Source organism: Corvus brachyrhynchos, unplaced genomic scaffold (assembly GCF_000691975.1).
Source record: "Corvus brachyrhynchos isolate BGI_N302 unplaced genomic scaffold, ASM69197v1 scaffold514, whole genome shotgun sequence".
NCBI classification, from domain to species: domain Eukaryota; kingdom Metazoa; phylum Chordata; class Aves; order Passeriformes; family Corvidae; genus Corvus; species Corvus brachyrhynchos.
The window spans coordinates 2139803-2163383 of NW_008238319.1; the positions used below are offsets into that span (position 1 = coordinate 2139803).

At 44.6% G+C, this 23581-nt stretch overlaps 2 protein-coding genes across 5 annotated transcripts in view; both read right to left on the reverse strand.

Moving 5' to 3' along the window:
• The window catches only part of MKI67 (marker of proliferation Ki-67), a 31433-nt gene extending 18524 nt beyond the window's left edge, over positions 1-12909 (reverse strand). The window contains exon 1 of the mRNA XM_017733864.1: positions 12899-12909. The gene's annotated coding sequence lies outside the window, so the exon portion shown is untranslated. The remainder of the gene's footprint in view (positions 1-12898) is intronic.
• Positions 3961-23581, reverse strand: part of PTPRE (protein tyrosine phosphatase, receptor type E) — a 38219-nt gene continuing 18598 nt past the window's right edge. For all 4 annotated transcript variants that reach the window (XM_017733862.1, XM_017733861.1, XM_017733863.1 and 1 more), the window contains 15 exons: positions 20531-20621; positions 20224-20300; positions 20075-20111; positions 19036-19133; positions 17992-18111; positions 17270-17430; positions 13997-14132; positions 13059-13208; positions 11854-11947; positions 11409-11485; positions 10135-10269; positions 9261-9386; positions 8353-8513; positions 8120-8255; positions 3961-7192 (listed from right to left, as the gene is read on the reverse strand). In XM_017733862.1, coding sequence (XP_017589351.1) covers positions 7118-7192; positions 8120-8255; positions 8353-8513; positions 9261-9386; positions 10135-10269; positions 11409-11485; positions 11854-11947; positions 13059-13208; positions 13997-14132; positions 17270-17430; positions 17992-18111; positions 19036-19133; positions 20075-20111; positions 20224-20300; positions 20531-20621 — 1674 coding nt within the window. In that variant the 3' untranslated portion in view covers positions 3961-7117. The remainder of the gene's footprint in view (positions 7193-8119; positions 8256-8352; positions 8514-9260; positions 9387-10134; positions 10270-11408; positions 11486-11853; positions 11948-13058; positions 13209-13996; positions 14133-17269; positions 17431-17991; positions 18112-19035; positions 19134-20074; positions 20112-20223; positions 20301-20530; positions 20622-23581) is intronic.

The window sequence follows — 23581 nt, forward strand, 5'->3', positions numbered from 1 at the left end:
TTATTATTATTATTATTATTATTGTTATTTTAGAATAGCCGTATGCTACTGGACAATCTTTAATTTAGATGTAAATCATACCAAAGTCAGGATTCTGTCTGGGTATCACTGGGTATCTAATTGGATATCATTGCTAATAAACAGGTAATCAAGTCAGAGCCTTCCAAGGACTCTTTACAAGTGCAGTTATACCTGAATGACGTATCTGAAACAAACAATTTATAGCAGAAAAACTCTTTGAAATGGAATTTATTGCAGTCTCTGCCAGCCCACGTGATCAAACAGCACAAATAAATAACTACATCTGCACTGTGTCAATAATTGTATATTCTGGCCTGATTTACTCTGGTGTCACAGCCTTTGTGATGTGTTCCTGCAAACACAGCAATACTTCGAGGGAAACACAAATTAGGAGCGAAGGTTTTCAATCTGTCTCCAAGAGCAGCAGTGCTCTCTGAAACAGCATCTGTACAAATATTTGCCAAAGTGGTTTTACAGGAGGGAAAAAAAAATAGGACATTTTCTTCAAGGTTTGAACTTGCTGGTAGGTTAATTTGGGAATATTTAATTTAGATAAATACACCTGAATACACCATGAAGTAAAATTGTCAACTGTTAAAAATGAGCAGAAAAATCACGTCAGTGCTTGAATCTCCTTGTTAGAGAGTTTAAAAAATCAGCATTTTAATTTGTCACATGAAGATCCTCATACAGGGTTATTTATTCAAGTGTCTGAACAGGTGGTTTGGAAGCACTGAATGAAGCTCATTTCTCACAGATTTGTACTATCAGTGGTTTTCACTTTAAAGTCTAAAAAGCACAAATTCTAGTTAAAGCTTTCCCTAAATTAGGGCTTCTGCAAGGTATAAAGTAAATAAATATTCAGGCTATTCACACTGTGTGAAGCAAAGTCTGGAGATGAGAAGTTGCTGTGTGACAAACCCTGAAAATGTAATGTTTTGCACCAAATTTCTCTCTTAAAATCATAGTTTATTACACTAACACATTATTGCACCCAGGATGTTTGGAATGCTTGTATTCATGCACAGAACCTAATGTTGACACAGGATTTTACATGGGAGGAATCTGCATAAATTTAGGAACAAATGGGATATGTTTCTAAATTATATCAATCCACAGTTAACAAACACTTTGAAATAATAAATTTACCTGAAATGGTGAAAGCACATAAACTACGAAGGGAAAAACATCTGAGTATGATGGACACACCAGTATTTTAAAGTCAAATCTGTATTTCAAATAATCCAAATTCATCTGGAACAGCGGCTTTCCAATAGGCTGTAGTCCTTCAAAGCCAGGGAAGATAACTGGGAAGCAAAAGGCACAATGTCCCAGTGAAACATGTCTGGTTTAAAATGCAAATCAAAACTTTGCAGTGTGTTCTAGGCCAATTCCAAGATTTCAAGATCACCCCCAAGGATTGTGGAACCCAATTCCTGGTCCCCAAGAATCCCACCCGGTACCTGATCTGGGAACAAAGTTCTTAATCCAGAAGATTTTGCCATCAACTGCAGCAGATCACTTTTGATCCCAAGGGTGACCATAAGAGGGATTTTGCATCTCCCAGCCAGTCCTTTTGCACAGCTGAGTTAGGAATTTGTACATTTTATGAGGACTGGGGTGAGATTCCCCTGGATTCAGCAAATTAACAAATTCTAGAGTACATTATTTCCATACTTACAAACAAGGGAACAGAGCTATTCCACGGGCTGCTTCCTTGGGAACAGCTTCTGCTCAATCCACAGGCTACCACATGATCATAAAATCATGGAATGGTTTGGCTTGGAAGGGAATTTAAAGCCCATCCAGTGCCACCCCTGCCATGGGCAGGGACACCTCCCACTGTGCCAGGCTGCTCCCAGCCCCAATGTCCAGCCTGGCCTTGGGCACTGCCAGGGATCCAGGGGCAGCCCCAGCTGCTCTGGGCACCCTGTGCCAGGGCCTGCCCACCCTCCCCGGAACAATTCCTGCCCAATATCCCATCCAGCCCTGCCCTCTGGCACTCCATGCTCTCACTCCATCTCTTCCAACAGCCTCACTCCATCTTTTCCATAGGCTCCCTTCAGATTTTGGAAGGACAAAGTTTCTATAAAAATCTCAACGAGAAAATACCCTGCTCAATAATTCCTTCTCAAGCTCTTCCCACCTGGGAGAGTTTTCCTTTCTTTTTGTCCACCCAACTGGCTACCCCAGCTTGGATCTTTTGTTCCATGTTTATGGATAGTTGGAGTTCAGGAAATGTTCACGAGAACACTGGAGCAGTTTCTCATGCAATGGGAACAGGTGAAAGGAGAAAATGATTCATTGTGCAAAGAACTTCCTTGGCAAGGTGTCAACTCGATTAATAACGGAGTAATTCCCCTCCTCTGTGCAAAGCAGCACAGAAAATGGATAAAAGTCATTAGAAGGAAGCTCTCACAAAAAGATCTAAATTACATCCTAATCCTTTAATTCCTCAGATGAAGAACACTCCCTGGGAAGTTCAGTGGCTTGAAAAATTCTCAATTCAACAACTTCTGCATTAGGCAAAACAGAGCTGAGACTTGAAGTATGTGCCCTGTACAGAGCAAACACCCCTGTGATCTGCCTTAGTTCATGCTGTGTAAATATGCCATTAAAATAAATCTATCTCATGGACAGTTTACAACCAAAGTGTGGTTGTTTCTAAAAGATGAGTTTCTAAAAACAGAACCACAAGGTCTTCATGGTGTTCCTTTGTAACATTTAGAAGTAGGAAAAAAACAACTTTATCACCAGTAGAGTACAGGAATATCCATGTTTGCTGTGTGATCAACAATCACAATTATCAACAGTTATTTAGATTAACCAATAATTAATTAATAACTGATTAATACTTGAGATTCTTCTATTTTCTGAGATGCACCAAGGCACCTGCCTGTCCTCACACACAATTTCTGGTGGTCTCACAATCTCTGCCTCTTGATCCCTGCTAGAAGTACATGACCCAGTCACACAAAATACTTGATCAACTCCTCTGGAGTAATTTAAAAAATTAACAGCTTTTACATGCAATGGCAAATTAGAATCAGAGAGTTGCTACATTTGGAAAAGATCATCAAATCCAGCCATCAACCAGTTTGTCACTAGCCCATGTCCTCAAGTGCCACATCCACACATTTTTTGAACGCTTCCAAGGATGGGGACTCCACCACTGCCCCAGGCATTTTTCCAATGCTTTAAAACCCTCTCCATGAAGAAATATTCATCTCCAAACCTCCCCTGGCACAATTTGAGGCCATTTCCTGTCACCCTGCCAACGTCAGAGCAGTGCCCAGGGAGGACATGCTGGCTGAAAGTTCAACAACTGTGGAAAAAAAAAAAATCCTAAAATTACCTACCCTGAAGAGGCATCTCCCAAACGGGAGGTGTGGGATGGGCCAGGGCAAACAGAGAAGGGGTCAAACAGAAAAATGGCTTCATTAAATCCTATTTGATTCAACATGAGGATGTAACCTCAGAGCAGTTACTCCTGGTTTACACAAACCGCCCCCACCCCTTGTTACAACAGTGGGGCCTTCTTGGTTGATTTTAGCAAGATGTCCACAGCAAAACTGAATTGTCAAAATGAATTAAGAAATTGCTGTTAATTAGAGGGAACTTTCAATTCATGATTGGTGACACAGCTGGAAGTTTAGCTCCTGTTTTTATCTTGGTATGACATCAGTTTACCACAGGATTATGTTACTATATTTAATTAATTTTACTATATTTATTTTGTATCCTTACAGTTTGGGAAGACCTGGATTCCAACTACTTCCATGAGTGTCTACACCCTTTATATGCACAATGTTCAGTCCCGACATCAATCAGAGTTTTTCTCCCAAAAAGCTGCTGATAAGCACTGAAAAATTACTCATCTAGATAATGGATTTCAACTCTTTTAGAATGCTTCATTCAAATGAACACACGACACAGGAATGAAATTAAAAGATTTAAATGAAATAATGCAGGTGGAGAATAAAAAGGAAGCTTTGTTCTTGCATCAGAATGTATTAGATCTTGCAATTTGCATATACAAATAATTCAGCCACATTCACCGGCATTAAAAACACAGCAAGATCAAATTAGAAATGTAATAAAAGAAAATAATAATAGCTGAAACTGTATAATACATACATATGTTATAAAGATTTGACAAATTAAATACATTTCGGTTATTAACTTTACATGAAAAATGGGACGAGGGAAACGCAAACGTTTCAAAAGACTGAACATGGGGTGGTCAGGCTCATTTTAAAAGTTTAAAAAATACATAAAAATAGCCTAAAAAACACTGCTAATTACAGTATGCATTCTTCATTACGGCCCAGTTCAGCCAAGCACTTAAGGGATTGCTTCGGGAACACAGAACCCATGGCACTCCCATGGATAAAGTGGGATAAAGATGCTGGGAAGCGAACGCTTAAATGCTGAGGTGAGCTGGGACCTTCTGAACACATGAACAGTCAAAGTCACACAGTGACCAAAACCACAGACAGATCAGAAGGACACTTCCAATCCAACTATTTGGCGTTTTAAAGGAATTCCATGCAACGTACGCAGATTCAAAGGAAAATTCCAAGCCACCGAGACGCTCCCCAGAGCTCCAGCCAGAGCACACACGACTGCGAAGGGAACTTTTCCAATTCCACAAAAATCTTAGGGAGCTACAGCTGTCAATTCTGAATTATATTTTAGGCATTCCTCTTTCCTCCTCCATATCTGAATATGGTTATCAACTAAAATCTGAGTACCCACTGAGGATTTGGTGTTCCAGCTGAACCCCATCCTACTCCTGGTTGTAAGGAGGCCTTTAGTAAACCCCACGGGCAGCTGGAGTTGTGCTGCAGCTCCTGGGGGGCTGTGGGACCCCCACACCCTCACACCACATCACTGCTGCACTGAGATGGACTTCATAGACAACTCACCCCAGTTTTAACCTCAGGGACCCCAAAATCTGCCCAACACACAAATTATTTTTCAAATGCTGAATGATCAGAAGCATCCTGAAATCAGGATCATAAAATGGGAATTCCTTTGCATTATTCTCCAACCTCTTGGAGTCTCCCTGCACTGAGACTGACCTCATGAGACAACACCAGTTTTAACCTCAGGGACCCACAAATCTGCCCAAAACACAAATTATTATTATTCAAATGCAGGCTAAAGGGTCAGAAAAATCCTGACATCAGCATCAGAAAATGGGAATTCCTTTGCATTATTTTCCAACCTCTCAGAGTCTCCCTGCACTGAGACTGACTTCAGGAGACAACTCGCCCCAGGTTTTTACCTCAGGGACCCAAAAATCTGACAAATTATTGTTCAAATGTGGGCTAAGTGGCTGGAAGGATGCTGACATCAGGATCAGAAAATGGGAATTCCTTTGCATTATTCTCCAATCTCCGGGAGTCTCCCTGTGCTAGAAATCAGACGGAACCCCCTCTGTATCAGTTCCCAGACTGAATTTGTTTTGGCTCTCTCAGTTTGGATGGAATTGCAGGAACATGCCCTTCCTCAGCTTCACTTTCCTACCCAACCCTGTGGCTCGAGTGTTTCTTCTCGTAGAGACTCCCAAGCGAGGTTTAGTCTTTAAACGACCTGTTTTCTGAAGTGCATAATTTACTGTACAAATAAATACAGGAGTGCAGCGATGGGAAGACAAGAAGCAGCCAATGGCACTGTGGGAATAGGGTGCTCAGGAATTCCTATCCTGCCCCTTTCCAGCCAGGATGGAATGGACGGAGACCTATGGACACCTTCCCTCCCCCTGCATTGCTCCAAGGTGCAATGAGATTATATTGGAATGGGAATGGGATAAAATAGTGCAAGAACAGCAGGGAAAAGCTCGGTTTAAGCTGCTTGTTTTAAATAAGGCTTTGATGTTGCATCGCAAAAGCCCGGCTGGACGAGACAGAACTATTGCATATTCGTTATGGAATTAATTACAGATCCACCCCTCTGTGCTCATTAAGTCAGAGATGCTTTTGGAAGAGTGGGAAAGATAAACTTGGTAATTATTCGACGTTCGGGTGCCCCGTGATTTGGGGACTTTCCAACCCCTGGTCAGGGCTGTAATAAAGACTTTGATATTTTCTGTCACCAATTCTGTTCTCAGTAGTACTTTCAGTAAAAATATATCTCTGTACACAACCCTAAACCCCTTAGAGAAAGGCAACAGTCCTTTTTTGATAACATTTCTGGGAGGGGAAGAACCTGGAGGAGCTTTTGCTGCAACACTCAATGTTTCTGGCACTAAACTGTTCATAAAATGTTTTTTCCAATTTTTACCTCTTAATTATCATGCTGAGTCAAATCAAGGAATAAGAGTTCATCTCTTATTTTAAAGAAGTGGGAAATTATGCAGGTGTTTATAGAGAAGAGAAGCTTTTAACTCCATTCCTGGCCTTTTTCTTCACATAGACAAATTCAGGTGCTGCAAAATATACTCTTCAAATATGCAAAATACTCTAAAAAATCACATTATTGCCTTTCTACATCGATTGAAACAATATTAGGGAAAAAAACCAAACTGACTGGGCTTTCAAAGTTCTGTCAATTCAAAAATTCTAATCTGTATTTCTACTGATTTTAGCCTATGGACAGTAAGATTCAAAATCCAACTGCCATCAAAACCTGGAGGCTCTTCAAAACAGCCTTGAAAAATAAAATAAATATCTATTTTCCTGGTGAACATATTTTCCTGGTGAACAAAACATGTTTAAACATGTGCATCACAATTCACTGTTTTTAGGATGAACTGTAAATCACCTGTCAAAAATGTCAAGAACTGGGAGATAACATTACTGATAAATATTTATAAGTGGCAAAATTCAAAGGAAAACAAACCTCAAGAATTAATTTCTTGTTATTTAGAATAAAGATTTCTATCCCATCTTACAGTGCTATACAGTATAGGAACATTATACTTTGCTTTAGAAGATATTTATATTTAAGAAACAACTTTATACAGCAAATGCAACTTTTAGAGCCAACACAACATTGTATTTACAGTTAACTCAACAATCCAAGTGGCATGGAATAAATTAACATAATATACAACTATTTATACAGACAAATTAAAAAATAAGGCAGAATCTCATTTGAAATTAGCATAATCTGAAAAGATGTCGATGAAATCTTGTACCACTCTGTAGCAGAATTCATATTGCTCCTGGAAAACAAGGAAAAGGTGTCAAAATGTGGGTTTGGTCACACTGAGAAAATCTGACTTCTGCAAATCCCCGTGATAAATTCAGCATGTCCTAACTGGGACCAGTAGGTGAGAACTGGTCTGTTCTGATTTCTGTTTGTTACTTTAAATAAAAGCAATGGTTCCTCTTTCTTTGGTCAGGCACAGGCTGATCGCTGCTCTTTGGTTAAAAGGATTTCTTGAGCTTTTTCAGACATGCTTCTTAAACTGAATCAGTTCTTAGGCCTGGCTTTTGATTTAAACCCAGCTGCTCACAGTCCTGGGCTGTCACTGGGCTCTTCCTACAGGAGAAACTCCTGATCATGGCCCAGGGATAATCAGAGAATCATAAAATCCCAGGATGGTTTGGGTTGGAAGGGACCTTAAATATGATCCAGTGCCACCCCAGCCATGGTGCCCAGAGCAGCTGGGGCTGCCCCTGGATCCCTGGCAGTGCCCAAGGCCAGGCTGGACATTGGGGCTTGGAGCAGCCTGGGACAGTGGGAGGTGTCCCTGCCATGGCAGGAGGTGGCACTGGGTGGGCTTTGAGGTCCCTTCCCACCCAAACCATTCCATGATTCCAATTTGTGTCCACACATTTTAAGGTAAGAAAGAACAACTGATAAATAACTTGAAAGACATTTACTTAATATATTTAATCACCTACAACACTCAAAATATTATGGTTTAACAGCCTCAAGTTCCTGAAAGACAGAGAATATTCATCCGAGTTGTATTTTTGGAAATGCTCTAAAAACCCCTGTAAAAACCCTGCTAATGCCTTGCACACACACAGCTATCGTGTACCATTGATGTCACCCTGCAAAAACCCCTTTGTTCTCGTCCCCCAAGAGTATTTCCACACAGGACTCCTTCCCCAAGCCCTGGGCTGGTCAGTCCCATCCATACCAGCGTTTGCACCATGTGTGGCCTCTGCAGCCTCAAGCTCTTCACAGCTTGGAACACGTCCAGGAGCCCCTCGGCCTTCACCCGCTCCAGGATGTTGCTCAGGGCTATGAAGGTGCCCGTTCTCCCTGCGCCAGCACTGCAACAAAACACCTTTGCTTGGCATCAACTGGGGTAAAAACGGGAGGAGTAACAGGGGCAGAGAACAGGCAAGCTCAGGTGCAGAGGGGGCTCACCTGCAGTGCACGGTGATGGGGTGGTTCCCTGTCTGCTGCTGCTGCTTCTGCACAGCTGCAATGAGGTCGATCATCCCCTTCCCTTCGGCAGGAATCCCGATCTCCGGCCACCCATGGAAGTGGAACTGCCTCACCAGCCTGCTCTGCTTCTCCTGGTTGCTCTGCCAGCAGGAAAACAGCATTCAGCCACCTGTTACTTCCAAGTGGAAACACAATTCCTGCCTGGAACACCTGCAGCATCAATTTTGCCTTGCTACATCAGAGTACTTGCAACCTGATCCATCATGTATTATGGACCTTGGTGATCTTATTTCCAGCCTAAATATTCCAGGATTCTATCCTGATCCAGCAGACTTATCAGGCCTGTTTCCAAATCCCCATCCGCTGATAATTCCCCTATAATTTTCCTTTGGATTTGCACAGCTGTTTCCCCTGGGAAGGACTTAGGATACACTGGAAGTGACCAAGGCCAGGTTTAACAGGACTTGGAACAACCTGGGATAGTGGAAGGTGTCCCTGCCCATGGCAGGGAATAGGATGGGATGAGTTTTAAGGCCCCTTCCACCCAAACCAGCTTGGAATTCTGTGAAAAATCTTGGATCGAATTTTCTTTGATAGTTATATGGAAGATGGCAGGAAAATCTAGGAATAACAGCAACAACAAAACAGTTTAAAAAACCCCACCCCCACCTCCCATTTTGCAGCCACCTGTTTTACTGACCAGAATTTTCAGGGGCTTTAAGCAAAAATGTTTCCTATAAGCTTCCCCTTAACGCCAGATTTTGATTAACCACATTTAGCTTTAGCTAGAAATCCCAGAATTTAATATACATAATCAGATTTGTAAATGCCTTCGAATGGAAAAAAAAAAAGAACAAACCAAAAAACCTGGAGTTTTAAAGGATTACCTGGTTATATGTGACCAGGAAATCCCTCACACTGATGGCATCCATCAGGCTGTCACTCTTGATTTCCACCGTGATCTCTCCGTGAGTCACAGAGCCCTCCGATGGCCAGTACTGGCAGCATTTTTCCTGCAGAATCCAGAGAATTGCAAACATTCCTTGATTTTTTTCCCAGTTATCACGTTCTTATTAATCTCTGATATAAGAAGTGACATCCAGCATAAGAAGTGTGTTCTCAACAGTTTGTATTGCAAACACTAGTAACTAAGAATACAGAGATAAAATATTTCTGTAATAGAAACCATTAAGATGAAAAGGGCTCAGGAGGCCCAGATGGTAAATACTGCTTTAAACCAGAGTAGAATAATAAGTGTAATTCCTGAAAGCAAGGCAATATTGTTAAAAACCTCCCAAAACCACCAAGAAAAAGCTTTTCACAACACCCTTGTTGAACCCAGAATCTTCAATCTGCAGCACAGGACTCTTTCATTAATTAATGATGTATTAGGACAGGCTTGGAATGAGCCACGGGAGCTTTTACTGGGACAAATGGGACAAGAGTTTATAGAAACGTTTGTTCCCAAATGCCAAAACTCTGTCCCATGTCAGGCATCCCTTAATGTGAACTGGAAGTTTGAAATCAGTGATTTCAAAAAATCACAGCATTCCGTAATTTGTTTGTGTTTTCTGACAGTTCCAGCAAAAGCAGCAGTGCTGCCCCACACCGAAGAGTGAAGCAAGTGTCACTTTAGGAAAAGCAAAAAAAAAAATCTCAGATTGCTGGAATTTGTAGGCAAAAAAATTCTTTTCTCCAGTATTGATGCTCGTGGCTTGCAGGTGGGAAGGGAAACTGTGAGGCTGCAGGGTGGGCACATACCTGCTCCCTCTCCTGGACCTCAGTGAGCATCACGATGGTGTGGCACTTCCACTCCCACACCATCCGCCAGAAATCCTCCACCGTGTGGGGAAGGGGGCCCTGGGTGGCGATGAAATAATCCTTCTGCCGATATCCCTGCGGGAACAGACCGGGGTCACACGGGGGAGAGGGACACGGCTGATGGGCACAGCGACATCACAGCTTCAGTGATTGGGAACAAGAGGGAACGGCCTCAAATTGCACCAGGGGAGGTTGAAGTTGGATATTGGGGGAAATTTCCCCACAGAAAGTGTTGTCACTGCCCAGGGCAGTGGTGAAATCCCAATCCCTGGAGGGATTTAAAAACCATGGGGATGTGGCACTTGGGGACATGGGGCAGTGGTGGCCTTGGCAGTGCTGGGGAATGGTTGAACTCGATGGTCTGAGAGAGCTTCTCCAACCTCAACGATTCTGTGATTCTAAAATCTCCCCCAAATTCACAATCCTGAGGTGAATTTTTCCAGTCATGGCTAAGGGGATGAGATTCTGCAGGACCAGATTTCACAATATTATCCCAACAGCAGCTCTCAGCTTTTCTCTACAGTTAACTCCTAGCTCAGGTTCTGAGCTCCAGTTTTATTTCACAGAATCACAGAACCAGTGAGGTTGGAGAAAACCTCTGGGATCGAGTCCAAGCTCTGACCCAACACCACCAAGGCACTGAGGGCCACGTCCAGCCTTTCCTTATTTCCACACAGATGTGATCTTCACTTCCTCAGCACCCACAATCCTCAGTCACTGATGTGGTTTTACTGCTTAAGGGCATGATGACTTCTCGTATTTAAATAAAATCCTGTGTTACTCGGCTTCCAACAGGAACCTGGGAAGAAAGCCTGGAATTTATCCAGCTCTGCCCAAATAAAGCCTGGCTGCCAAACACTGTGACAGCCTTTCCCTGTGCTAAACACTGACTTTTCTGTTTCTCAGAAAAGCAAATATTTACACCTGTTAACCTGAACCAGATAATGGAACCGCTGGCTGTTAGTTGTGCAGCCGATTTGTTTTGTCAGAATTTCATAAAAGGCTTGGTTTGTAAATCTAACAACAAGGTTTAAATGACACAGCCATTTAAACTGAAATTGAAAACACCAGATAAGAAAAGCATCTGGAAACTCCCATAAACAAAGCTCATGTTCTTTGCAAGCCAAGTCGACTGTGCCCCTTTAAAAAGACTTACCAACAACAGCAAAAGCTCTGATTTGAAAAGGAAACGCATGAAAATGTTGTGTACGTACATCTATGAAGGAAGCATTGATGTAGTCTGTGTACTCCTGCCCTCTTTTCATGGACAGAATCACTCTGTTAAAATCATCTGGAAAAAAAAAAAGTTTAGTCTTAGTTTTGAGTCCAGTCTTACTTTTGTTAACTGCATGTGGAAGAAGAAACCCCACTAAATCTCTTCTCTGAAATGTTCCTTTTCAGGTGCAAACATTACAGTGCTGCTCAGACCATGCGAAGGTGAAAGTGCCGAGTTGTTTAATTCAAAAAACCTGATTGTAACAGATTTTGGGATGATTTAGTAAAACCCAATTCACGGAATTTTTTACAGATGACACTTTATAAGAGGAGCTGTGTCCTGAGATGAGCTGGGCTGCTGCCAGCAGACAGATCCAGTGTGTGCTCCCAACCAGGGATTGATGGCACTTGTTTGTTTCGGGAGATCAGAGGCTGGGCTCTTACAGGGGATGATCTGGATGACTCTTGCTTTCTTCATGTTGGCTGGAAGGTTGCCAGTTCTCATGTTCTCCTTCATGATCCGCACGTTGGTCAGCTTCTGCAAGAAACCACACAGGAGAGTGAGGGCACAGGGACAGGAGAGGGGTCACTCAGCACATCCTGCACTCATAGGGCCCTCCAGTGACTTTACTGGGGCTCAATCAGTGCCACAGTCACAGGGAGCCTGACTGCACAACAGCCACTTCATGGTCCTGGCTGTAACAACTAAGAAAGAAACAGTCACAGAATCCCAGAATGGTTTGGCTTGGAGGGACCTTAAAAGCCCATGAAGACACCTTAAAGACACCTCCCACTGTCCCAGGCCGCTCCAACCTGGCCTTGGACACTGCAAAGGATCCAGGGGCAGTCACAGCTTCTCTGGGCACCCTGTGCCAGGGCCTGCCCACCCTCACAGCCAAAAAATTCCTTCCCAATATCCCATCTAATCTTCCTTCCCTCAATACTGTTGATTTTTGAACTTGTTGCTCTATCATCAAACTTATTTTTACATCATTTTCTTTACCCAGTTCCCAATTTCTGGTTAAATTAATCGTCTAAAGCAAAGAGAGAACTCCAGGGAACACCCAGATGTCAATTAATACTCTCTATCTATACAGAAAATAAATATTTCAGCATAAACAAAATCATAAAAAAATTCTAACTATTCCTCAGGGCACTAAAGTCATTTTAAGAATGATCACAGACAGCCAGTGTGGTTTGCTTCATTTGGGGTTCCTCCACTGATCAAAAATGGGTTTTTTTGGGTTTTTTTGAGGTTTTTCTCCTGACAGTCTGGACATTCAGCACCAGCTCTGTAAATTCCCTGCAGTTCTTCCTGCTGTCAGTCACCTCGGAGTTAAAAATCCCATTGGGATGCAGATTAGGAACACCTAATCCAGTTTCCTCTTGCAGCATTATCTGATCTGGCAACCAGCACCAGCCCAGAGAATCACTCCCCTTTTCTTTCAGAAACAAACAAAAAAGGTTTAGGGAAAGGCCATGGAACCACACAGCCCTGAGTGAGCATTTAGGGAACAGGATGTTCAGCAAGGCCCCATTCACAACCACCACAGAACAGAACGACTTCCCTTTAATGCACCTTTAAGGTCACACTTTTATCCTCTTGGCTTAAGTCTTGGAAATCCTATGGCAAAGATTTCCATACTTACTTTAAACTCCTCTTCCAGCCCTATTTTGACCAGGTTTGGTGCAGCATTGTGGGATGTCTGGAGGTGTTTTTCCAGGGATGACACATCCAGCTCCGTGTCCCCGTAGAGGTAGTACTCGAGTAAGGCTTGGTAAATGAAGGAATATTGCATCTGGAAGGGACAGGGAGGGAATGAAGGGAGGGAAATTAGGAATTCTGGGATTCATCTAATTTAAAATCCCAGACTGGTTTGGGTTGGAAAGGACCTCAAATCCCATGCAGTGCCCCCCCTGCCATGGCAGGGACACCTCCCACTGTCCCAGGCTGCTCCCAGCCCCAGTGTCCAGCCTGGCCTTGGGCACTGCCAGGGATCCAGGGGCAGCCCCAGCTGCTCTGGGCACCCTGTGCCAGGGCCTGCCCACCCTCCCAGGGAACAATTCCTTCCCAATATTCCATCCATCCCTGCCCTCTGGCAGTTCAAAACCACTGCTCCTTGTCTTGCCACTGGTTGGGGTACAACCTACTGATTATTAAAATAACAATAATTAGAAATTGTTAAGCTAAACCAGAGTTTTCCTGTTACATCACTCACATTCTCTGACATTCCACTCTCATGTGCATGCGAAAACCTGGGAATGACTCCTAAAAATGATGTGTTTTACAGTGGTCTTCACCTGTATCTTCTCCCCCATCCTTCCACTGGGCTTTGTTCATTTTCGAATTAGAAAATCCCAGAACGGTTTGGGTTGGAATGGACCTTAAATCCCATCCATCCCACCCCTGCCATGGGCAGGGACACCTCCCACCATCCCAAGCTGCTCCAAGCCCCACCCAACCTGATCTTTTCCAGGCGTGCAACAGCACAGGACACACTGGGCTGCACAACGGAGTGGAAGTACAGCAGCATTTCCCTCTCTGCCCAGGACAAGCTGGAATTTCGGGAGATTCAGGTGCACTCACGTCTGTCTGAACCATCTGGGGCCGCTGATTGCGGATCCTGGAGACGAACTCGAACACGTCCACCTTCTGCTCCGCATGCATCATGTCCATGATGGCATCGATGACGATGAAGGTGCCCGTGCGCCCCACGCCAGCGCTGGGGAGGCAACAAACACACAGAACCCACCATGGGATCACCCAGCCTGCAGGGACTGCTGCAGCAGTGAGCCTCGCTGCCATGGTTTAGCATAGTTTAGGTTTCTATCAGAGAGCCCTCTCTATCTCTGCGTCCTTGAAAACATGAAAACAAACTGCAAAACTGCTTTGGAAGTTTTGGTCGGGTTTTTTTCTCTTCTCAGGCTCAGTTTAAAGGCATAGAAAGGCACAAAATTAATTTCTGGGCATAGGGCAGCGAAATGGGATACACATCATAAAGTCACCCCAAGACACTCGTGCTTAGACTGGACCGAAATGCTCACTGGGAAACACTGAATTCCACAGAATCATGGAATCATGAAGGCTGGAAAAGCTGCCTCAGATCCTTGAGTCCAGTTGTTCCCATCCACATCCCCAAGTGCCACTTTTTAAATCCCTCCAGGGATGGGGACTCCACCCCTGTGGCCTGTCCCAATGCCTGGCCACCCTTTCAGTGAAGAAATTTTTCCTAATATCCAATCTAAACTTCCCCCTTTTTCATTTTAACAAGGACAGCAAAAAAAGAGGGGTGTTTTTAACATAAAAACTCAGCCCTTCCCAGCTGGTACCATCAGAATTATACTTAAAAAGACATTTGAAAAAAAAAATCTGCTTGACCATCTGTAATAATTCAGGTTAAGATGAAATTTAAATTATTGTTTTACTCATTTTTAGCGCCACATTTCCCAACGCTGACATCGCTAAACACTTTTTTGGTTTTTATATCCTTAAAAGCCACGAGAGGGAGCACGACCATTAGAAATGACAAAAATCCAGCGACTTTCAGCTCTTCCTTCCAGAGGAAAAGGGCATGGCATCCTGTACTAGTCATTCATTAGTGGCTCTCCTTTAACCTCCGGGCAGTTTGCTTGGCTGCAATGGCCACAAACACCTCCAGGAACACGATAAAAACATCTCCCCTCCCCTCGTGGCCTCAAAAATACAAAGCAATTCTCAGCAAGGCAACATAAGGTTTTAAATAAAACCAGAAATGAAAATTACTGTATTTGTAGTACAGTTATTTCATATCCCACACATGCTTTAACAGCAGTGAAACCAAAGCCCATGAGCTCCTCTGTTCCAGAGGTCTGGAGGGACGATGGGGATTCCCTTCCCTCTCCCTTCCATCCATCCATGTTGGCCCTCTGGCACCACAAAGAGTCCCCCTCATGTCTTAACCCCCACTGTTTCTCCTCCTGACAGCCCTGGAAGCCACCTCTGAGCATGGATCTCCCCTCACTGCTCACTCCTGGGACTTTCGCCCCTGAGCCCCAAGCACAGCTTCCTCACTTCCCTTTCCAGCCCTGATGCCCCTTTTTACACATCCCTGTTCCCTCCCCACGGTTCCCTGATCAGATCAGCTCTGGATTCCATCCCTGCACCTTCCTGCTAAAGCTGGGGACTTCACCACCCTGGACATTCAGCTCAGAAGCTCCCTGAGGGTCTTCATCCTTAGCCTGCTTTGTCCCTCACTCAGCCATTCCTCAAAGTCCCTCTCTGCTCACTGAAAGATTTCTATTTCTAAAAAAACCTATTTCTAAAAACCTAGGGAATACAAGAATCAGCAGAAAATCCTGATCCTGCCACTCCTGATTTTCACTTCTTCACTTCCAAATGCTCAATCAGTGTTTTATTCACTTCCGAAACCTCCCTGGAGAGGTGTTGGTCAGAGTGGCTGGGTCAGACTTTCCTACAAGCTCCCTAAAAACGGCTGGTTACTCACTGCTGAGGGGCTTCCCTTTCCTTTTCCCAACAATTCAGTGGTGTCACATCCTGAACTCGGACGGAAGGTCGGTGTCACCTCTGTGCTTTGCTCTGACACTGCACGAGCCCCCAGCACTGACCTCACTGTGCTCTGCTGGCCCTTTATATTTAAATCTCTGCAGGTATTTATTAAATTATTTTATATTTTCCTTTCTTTTGTCTTTCCTTCTGCTGGTTAAACCAAGCACAGCATTTCCTGCTGCTGCCAAATAAAGCTCAAGCCCAGAATGAGACTCCATACACAGCAAAGGGCTATAAAAATATTGTGGCTCTCTCAGCTGACACAACTCAAATCTGCTTTTCCCATTTAAATGGTTTTCTTCAAGCCTTTTATTTAAGACACCTGGGAGAGAAGGTGACTCCCAGCAAGGCAAGAGCTGCATGGAAATGAACCAACAAATCTGGCTTGCTCAGGACAAACACCCTCTTTTTCACCACCACATACTTCCAGTATTTCTAGCAAGGAAAAAAGAGACAAATACAGGAATTTACAGCATTTCTTTCCTTATAAACAAGACCCAGACAGACAAAGCTGCTCTTTTTTCCTTTTCATTCTGCTCTTGTGTGTTCATTTTATTCTAACCTTGCAATGATAATTGCTCCTGGAAAGACACTTCTTGCTCAGTGGTGAGCTTACAGTTGCTCACAGGTTGCAATTCTTCTCTTCAAACTGTTTGGGAGTTTGGCTTTAGTTTCATTAAAGATTTCAACAGTTTGGCACCAGCCTTTGACAGCAGGATGTGCCTGTGTGAGTGGCCAACAAGTGGGAATTGCTTCTGCATTGGTATGAAGCACATTTTTAAAATTGCAGCATTTCAGTCTCTTGAATGCAAGTCTTTCTTCCAAGCTTTTTAGGCATTTCATGGCTAATTTCCATAAAAAACTGCAATTTGACTGTGGGAGAAGTGGGGGACGAATTCCCAGAACAGCATTGAGTGGCAAAGGCCACGGATTTCTATCACCAGGCTGTTTTTCTGACAAAGAACAGATTTCTACCAAACAATGGGTATCCCTCATAAAAAAACCCCAAACAGAACAACAACTTCTGTTTGAGTATTAAACTGACAGCAAAGACAGAGCTTTGGAAACTGTTCTTACTCTGGGCTCTCAAAAACTCAGCAGATTATTACCCTTGAACATAAATATGTGAGTAAATATATAATATATCTATTCATATAAATATTTTACAATACTTAAGCAGATATGAATACACAGATATAAACATATTAATATAAATATATAAATATTAATATATATATATTTAAAAAAAAAAAAATATATATATAAATAACTGCAGGCCAAGCCACAAGAATGGTTTGAGGAGCACATACATACCTACAGTGAACCACAATTGGTCCAGCATGGGCAGGATTCAATGATTTGACTTTTTTCAGGAATTTCAGCATCCCAATAGGTGTGAAAGGCACCCCAAAATCCGGCCAGCTGGTGAAGTGGAGCTGTGTGACGAGCCTTGGAGCTTTACATCCCTCGTGGAGCTGCAAGAACACCCAGGCTCAGAGCTGATATCTCATTTTTCATGCACAGATTAATAAACAAACTGCTGTGGTCATTTATGGCTTCATTCCCTGCCACACTCAGAGCCTGACTCAAGGATTTGGAGTTTTCAGTGCATGTAAAATACAAACACTATTTCACTAAGTGAAAATATCATCTATTATTAATTTGCAGTGGGATAATCCCAGGACAGGATTGCAAAGAATGAGACAGACTCTTCCAAGTTGCCAAAATATAGCCAAATTCACTCATTTTTTTATCAGTGCAATTTTTTTTCCTCAAAAGCTCAAGTCCCTGCTCCTGTGCTGGGCTGTGACAAGGCATCATTTGCTGTGGCCCTTGGGGACAGAACCTCTCACAACCCATGGACTGTAGAAGATGTTCGGTGGGCAGACCCTGCTTCCCTGCCTGGCCTGGGAGAGGCCCCCCACCTTTCTCCCCTTGCAAATCAGCTGCTTGAATTTCTTCTAAGCAAATATTTGAGGTTTTATCAGCTTTTCCTAAGGCTTAGGGAAAGCCCCCAGGAGCAGCTGTGTCCTCACCGACTGCACGCAGAACTTGCGGATGGTGTAGTCCACCAGCACGATGCAATCCTCCACAGACACACGGATATTCCCGTAGGTCCAGCAGCCCTGGTCAGGCCAGTACTGGTAACACTTCTCCTGCACAAAAACACAGGGAAGTTTAGAACCCTGACTTTGCTTTCACTGCTGGGTGCTCGTGGGGTTATTTGAAAACAGGGAAGGTGAGTACAGCTGTGAGTGTGCAGAGCTTCTCATCTGGCACAAGCAGCTTTAACACCCTGCTGCTGCTGCTTCTTAAACTGAGGCAGAGAAGGTGAGAACAGTTTTGAAGCTGTTTTTTAACCTGCTCAGCCCCACACAGCTTTTGTTTCAGTTTGGGAGCTCTGTTACAAGGTGTCCAACTGTAGGCAGGCACTGTGAGGTTTGGACTTTGTTTTCCAGCTGCAGTGGCAGCCAGTGAGAAATTCAAAGCAGTTCTCATCTGGAGCCATTGGGAATATCCACATTTACCAGCTCTGGCTGCTCACATTGGGAATGGACCCTCATGGACTGGCTTTGCTGTCTGAGCTTCCCCAAGCAGCAGTAAAAGTGCAGGAAAATAAAGCCCAGGAGGCAAACAAGGAACGCCCGTCCTCAGGGGAGGAATGGGGGACAGGAAGGAACAGCAGCACCCTCACAACGAAGCAGCTTTAATTTCTCACTGTTCAGTTGACAAATTGGGCATTTTGAAACCTAATGCTCAGGAAAATGAATGGAGTTTTTACCTTCACTCCTAATCAGTCCCATCCACAAGTGCAGCCTTACACTGGGATAAAACCATTGGAGCTTTCCTTTGGCTGTGAGCTAAGCAGGACACCACTGGCTATCAGAACTTTCTCCTTCAGATCAACTCATATAAATGGGTATTTTAGAAATGAAAACTGTGTTTTGGAACAGAAACTCAGCTGTGCTGACAGGGGCCAGGGCAGGAAGTGGTCAGAAATGCACCTGGCCAAACCCTGAGCAGCCACGACTGCTTCTGCAGCACAGGGGACATTCCAGAGCAGAGTGAAAGCTCTTTACCTCTTTTCTTTCTTTCAGGTTGGTTAACATGACAATAATGGCCGATTTCTGCTCCCAGATCATCCTCCAGAAGTCATTGACTGTTTCCTGCTTGGGTCCTGCAGACAGAACAGGGCAATGCTCAGGAGAGGGGATGGAGCAGATCCCAGAGCAGCCCCACACCCCTGCCCTGGGCACCCACCCAGAGCTGTGCTTGCTACGGCCTGCACAGGTTTGGAATACACCAAATATATATATATATATATTTATATGTTAAATAACCCCCCGTGTTTTCTTTTACATAATCATGCCCCCAAATCTACGTTTTTAGCAGAAATCTCCTCTCTTGAAATATTCATAGAATGACAGAAGAGTCTGAGTTGGAAAGGACTTCAAAGCTCATCTCCTTCCCACCCCCTGCCATGGCAGGGACACCTCCCACTGTCCCAGGCTGCTCCCAGCCCCAATGTCCAGCCTGGCCTTGGGCACTGCCAGGGATCCAGGGGCAGCCCCAGCTGCTCTGGGCACCCTGTGCCAGGGCCTGCCCACCCTCCCAGGGAACAATTCCTGCCCAATCTCCCATCCAGCCCTGCCCTCTGGCACTGGGAAGCCATTCCCTGGGTCCTGTCCCTCCATGCCTTGTCCCCAGTCCCTCTCCTGCTCTCCTGGAGCCCCTCCAGAGTATTTATTCTTAAATACTATTTAATCTTGTAACCAAATTATGGCAGGAGCAACATTCAGCATTCCTACTTCGCAGCTCTTCCCCATGCCAAGGTCCAAGGTTCCCACAACAAACTCAGAACAGATTATCAGGAGACCCCAATTTTGGAGAAGCAAAGAGGATCTGGAGGGGGAAATGAGCCTCTGCTCAGAGCAGAATCTCCAGGTCTAGAGGCAGCTGGTCACCTCACACATATTTCAAGTTCATTTCAACTGTGGCCTCTAAATCCAGCCTCACACTTGACCACCACCTGCAGCTAAAAACAACCTTTAAAACACATCTATGATTAAATGTGCTCAGCCCTAAGCTGTAGAGAAGAGAGAAATGAGAACAACTTACCTTGTGCTGCTATAAATTTATTCTTTTCTTTATAACCCTGTGGAAATAAACACCACAGCAGTTAAAAGGTGAAAGGCCAACATGTGCTAGCAGAGAATTACTTCTTGAATTCCCAAAGTTTGGCCAGCTGTGGGCAGCTCTCAACTCACATCTATGTATGATGCATTAATGTAGTCTGAAGGTGGGACTCCATCAATTTGGGTCAAAATCACTCTGGAATGATCATCTGAAAGAAAACAAGCACATTGGCAAGCTCATCAACCTGAAATATGGTATTTCCTTGCAAGCAGGAGGCCTGGAAAAGCACAGAGTTCCCAAACCACAGACAACACATGAAGAGCATTTCTGACCAGTGGAATTGTTATTATCTGAGTATTTGCAGCAAATGAACGCTACCAGCAGCCTGCTCAGTGCCAAAATTATGTGTCTGGTTTAAAAGCAAAAGGAATGGCTTACATGGCAGGATGTTGGGATATCTGTTCTTCTCCCTGTTTTCTTCCTTATTTGCCATTTCAAACGTTCCCTGCACATATCCAGATGTTAATGACTGAAAAAAACAAAGATATAGAGTCCATGTGTTAGAAAACAAATCATTCTGACTTGCTTAGGGAAAATGTGCATCCAACAGAACTGAACATATTTCAACCTTTTTCCCTCAGTAACTTTCACTACTCTCCAACAGGCAACTACAACCTGGCAGATTTCACTCCAGAGAACAAGTTCAGCAGTTGGGGAAAGAGAAGGAATTTTTTTTCCCCTCGGAGATCACAGTTATTTAGCAAATTGGGAAACTCTGAGCTGCTGCCTGGAGCTGCCATCTGCCGCGGTGACTCAGAGCGCGCGACCCAGCCGTGCCAGCGCCACGCTCCACAGCCACTTACAGCACCCACACCGGGCTCAGGCACACAGACAGGGCTGGGGCCTGAACCCCTCAAAGATAAGGACATTAAATATCCAACATCTCGCTCAGCTCTGCAGGTCAAGGCCCAGCCCTGGCTGGAAAGGAGGAAGGAAAAATAATTTGCGGGGTTTTTACGCGGTGCGAGCGCGAGTTGAATTCTGAGAGTCATCAGCAAGAGCTGAGTGCAGATAAATTTAGTCTGGCTTAAAAAAATAACAAACAGTCATGGAGGGCAATAAACCAAAGGAAAAAGAGAGAGAAGAGTGGAAGTGAAAACAAGGAGGTGCCCAGGGTGGAGCTTCTCCACAGCTGAGATGCCACTACTGCAAATGGACAAACCAGAACTGAATTTCATGAAGTTCCTTTAACTGAGCTCCAAAACCCCCAGAGCCAGCAGGGTGGATCCCACCGAGGTAAAACCCCAGCGGTTTGGGAAGGCACCACCACCTTCCCCACTCTTGTACCTCCCACTGCTCAGTTTGAGTCACACAGGGCAAGGAAAAACATGGTCAGGGAGGGCACAGCTGAACCAAGCAGCCCTGGGTGGCTGGCAGAGAGCAGGGCTGGAATTTCCCCCTGGAAACACAAAGGTGTTGTCAGCGTGACACGGGAGGAGAGGGGGGCACGGGGAGCACTGATCCTCCACCACACAGGAAACAGCACCGAGCTTCTGCTGGGGCTTTGATGGCACGTAAAGCTGTGAATGCAAAGGAAAGGAGGTTAAAAGAGGGTTGAGAAAGAAAGCTGCTTTCAGCAGACTGAAATTCCTTAGGTGAATGAAGCTCATGGCTTTTTATCAGCCCATATTGCTGATTAAAATACATTTATGATTTATAAAATACAAACTCATTTCTTATACAAAAAGAAGGAGTGGAAGGCGTCCCTGCCCGTGGCAGGAGGTTGGAACTGGATGATCTTTAAGCTCCTTCCAACCCAAACCCATTATGTGATTCTATGAAATAATTATCTTTTTAAACACAATTTCTTCAAACTTAAAGTCAGGCACCCAAGTTTCAATTAACAGTCAGCCAAGTTCTGCATTTCCATGTGAAAAATGCATGAAAAGTAATTATCTTTGGCAAAATCACCTCTCCATCCCCCACTCCTGACCCCTGCAAGGCCTTGGCATCTTCCCAGGAAGCTCCTTGTGCCCCAGAGTGGGTGGTGAACCCAGAGCAAGGGCAGAGCCCAGCTCCCTGCTCCCACCCACTGGGGAGGATGTGATTCATCCAGGATGCTCCTCAGCACATCCTCCCCATCACCCCCAAATCACGAGGAGCTGATGTGTCCTGCTGGTACCGGGTCATCTGCTGCCACCACACTGACCTGTCCCTGCTTGGCAGGAGCCCTAAAATCCAACTGAAGCTTTGAGAGGCTCAGCCCACCCCAGATCAGCACATTCCCTCTTTTTTTACCACTGAATGAGCCACGGGGATGTCTTAATCAAGCCAGAATTAAAATTTCAAAAGAAAACTCTTACAGGAAGCTTTTTAGTAATTAATCTGAAAATCCAGGCAATAATCCCGAACTTCCAACATCCAGCTTCCATTAGGGATGATCAACAGAGGTAGGGGTCTTACAGAAAAGAATAAATTTCTTTTAAAATTGTTTTCTTTTTTCCTGTGAAGAAAGAACACACTCTTCTAGTGCCCAGTGTTCACAAAGGAATCACAGAACAAAAAAAGAAGGAGCTTCTGTTATTCTGGTGAGTGTCCAAGGAGTGCAATGGACCTCTTAAGGGTCATTCAGGCTCTAAGGACAAAATCAAAGGTGCTGGAGAACACCATCAGGCACATAAATCTAAGAGAACTGTCCTCAAAGTGTCAGGAACTGTCCTCAGAACTCTTTTCTGCCTGCTGGGTGTCCTCATCTCTCAGTGTCTGGTTTATTTTTACCAAAAAAATCACTTGGGACCAAACTTCTCAGTCCTGGGCAGCGCTGGCTCACAGGGCTCACCATTTTCAGCCTAAATTTGTTCCTAATTCCCACTGGAGCCCCTTTATCTGCATTCCCAGAGATGCCTGGCCCCTGGCATGTTGGATCAGGAACTGTGGAGCAAACACTGCAGTGGGCACAGACCCCTGGAGCATCCCCAGGGCAGGGCTGAGGCACAGAACCAGAGAACCATGGAATGGTTTGGAAGGATCTTTTAAAGCTCACCCAGTCCCACCCCTGCCATGGGCAGGGACACCTTCCACTGTCCCAGGCTGCTCCAAGCCCCAATGTCCAGCCTGGCCTTGGGCACTGCCAGGGATGCAGGGGCAGCCCCAGCTGCTCTGGGCACCCTGTGCCAGTCAGGGTCCAGCAGGACCCAGCAGCTCCCACCCCACGGCCTGTGCCACGTAGAAAGCTTTGGACACGTCCAAATCCTGCAGGATTTGGCAGCTGTGGCTCCATGGGGCAGACACAGGAGTCACCTCAGGGGCTGAGTGCAGGGGGATGTGAGTGCTGTGAAGGAGAGGGCAGCACAGGGGTGTCTGTGCTGAAGGGTTTGCATTTATCAGCCCCTTTCCTGCCAGGGCTGCATAACAAACCTTGGAGCTTTATGCTCCAACATCAATCACTCAGATTTCCAGCTGCCTTTGCACCTTCCTTCCCCTCTCAGG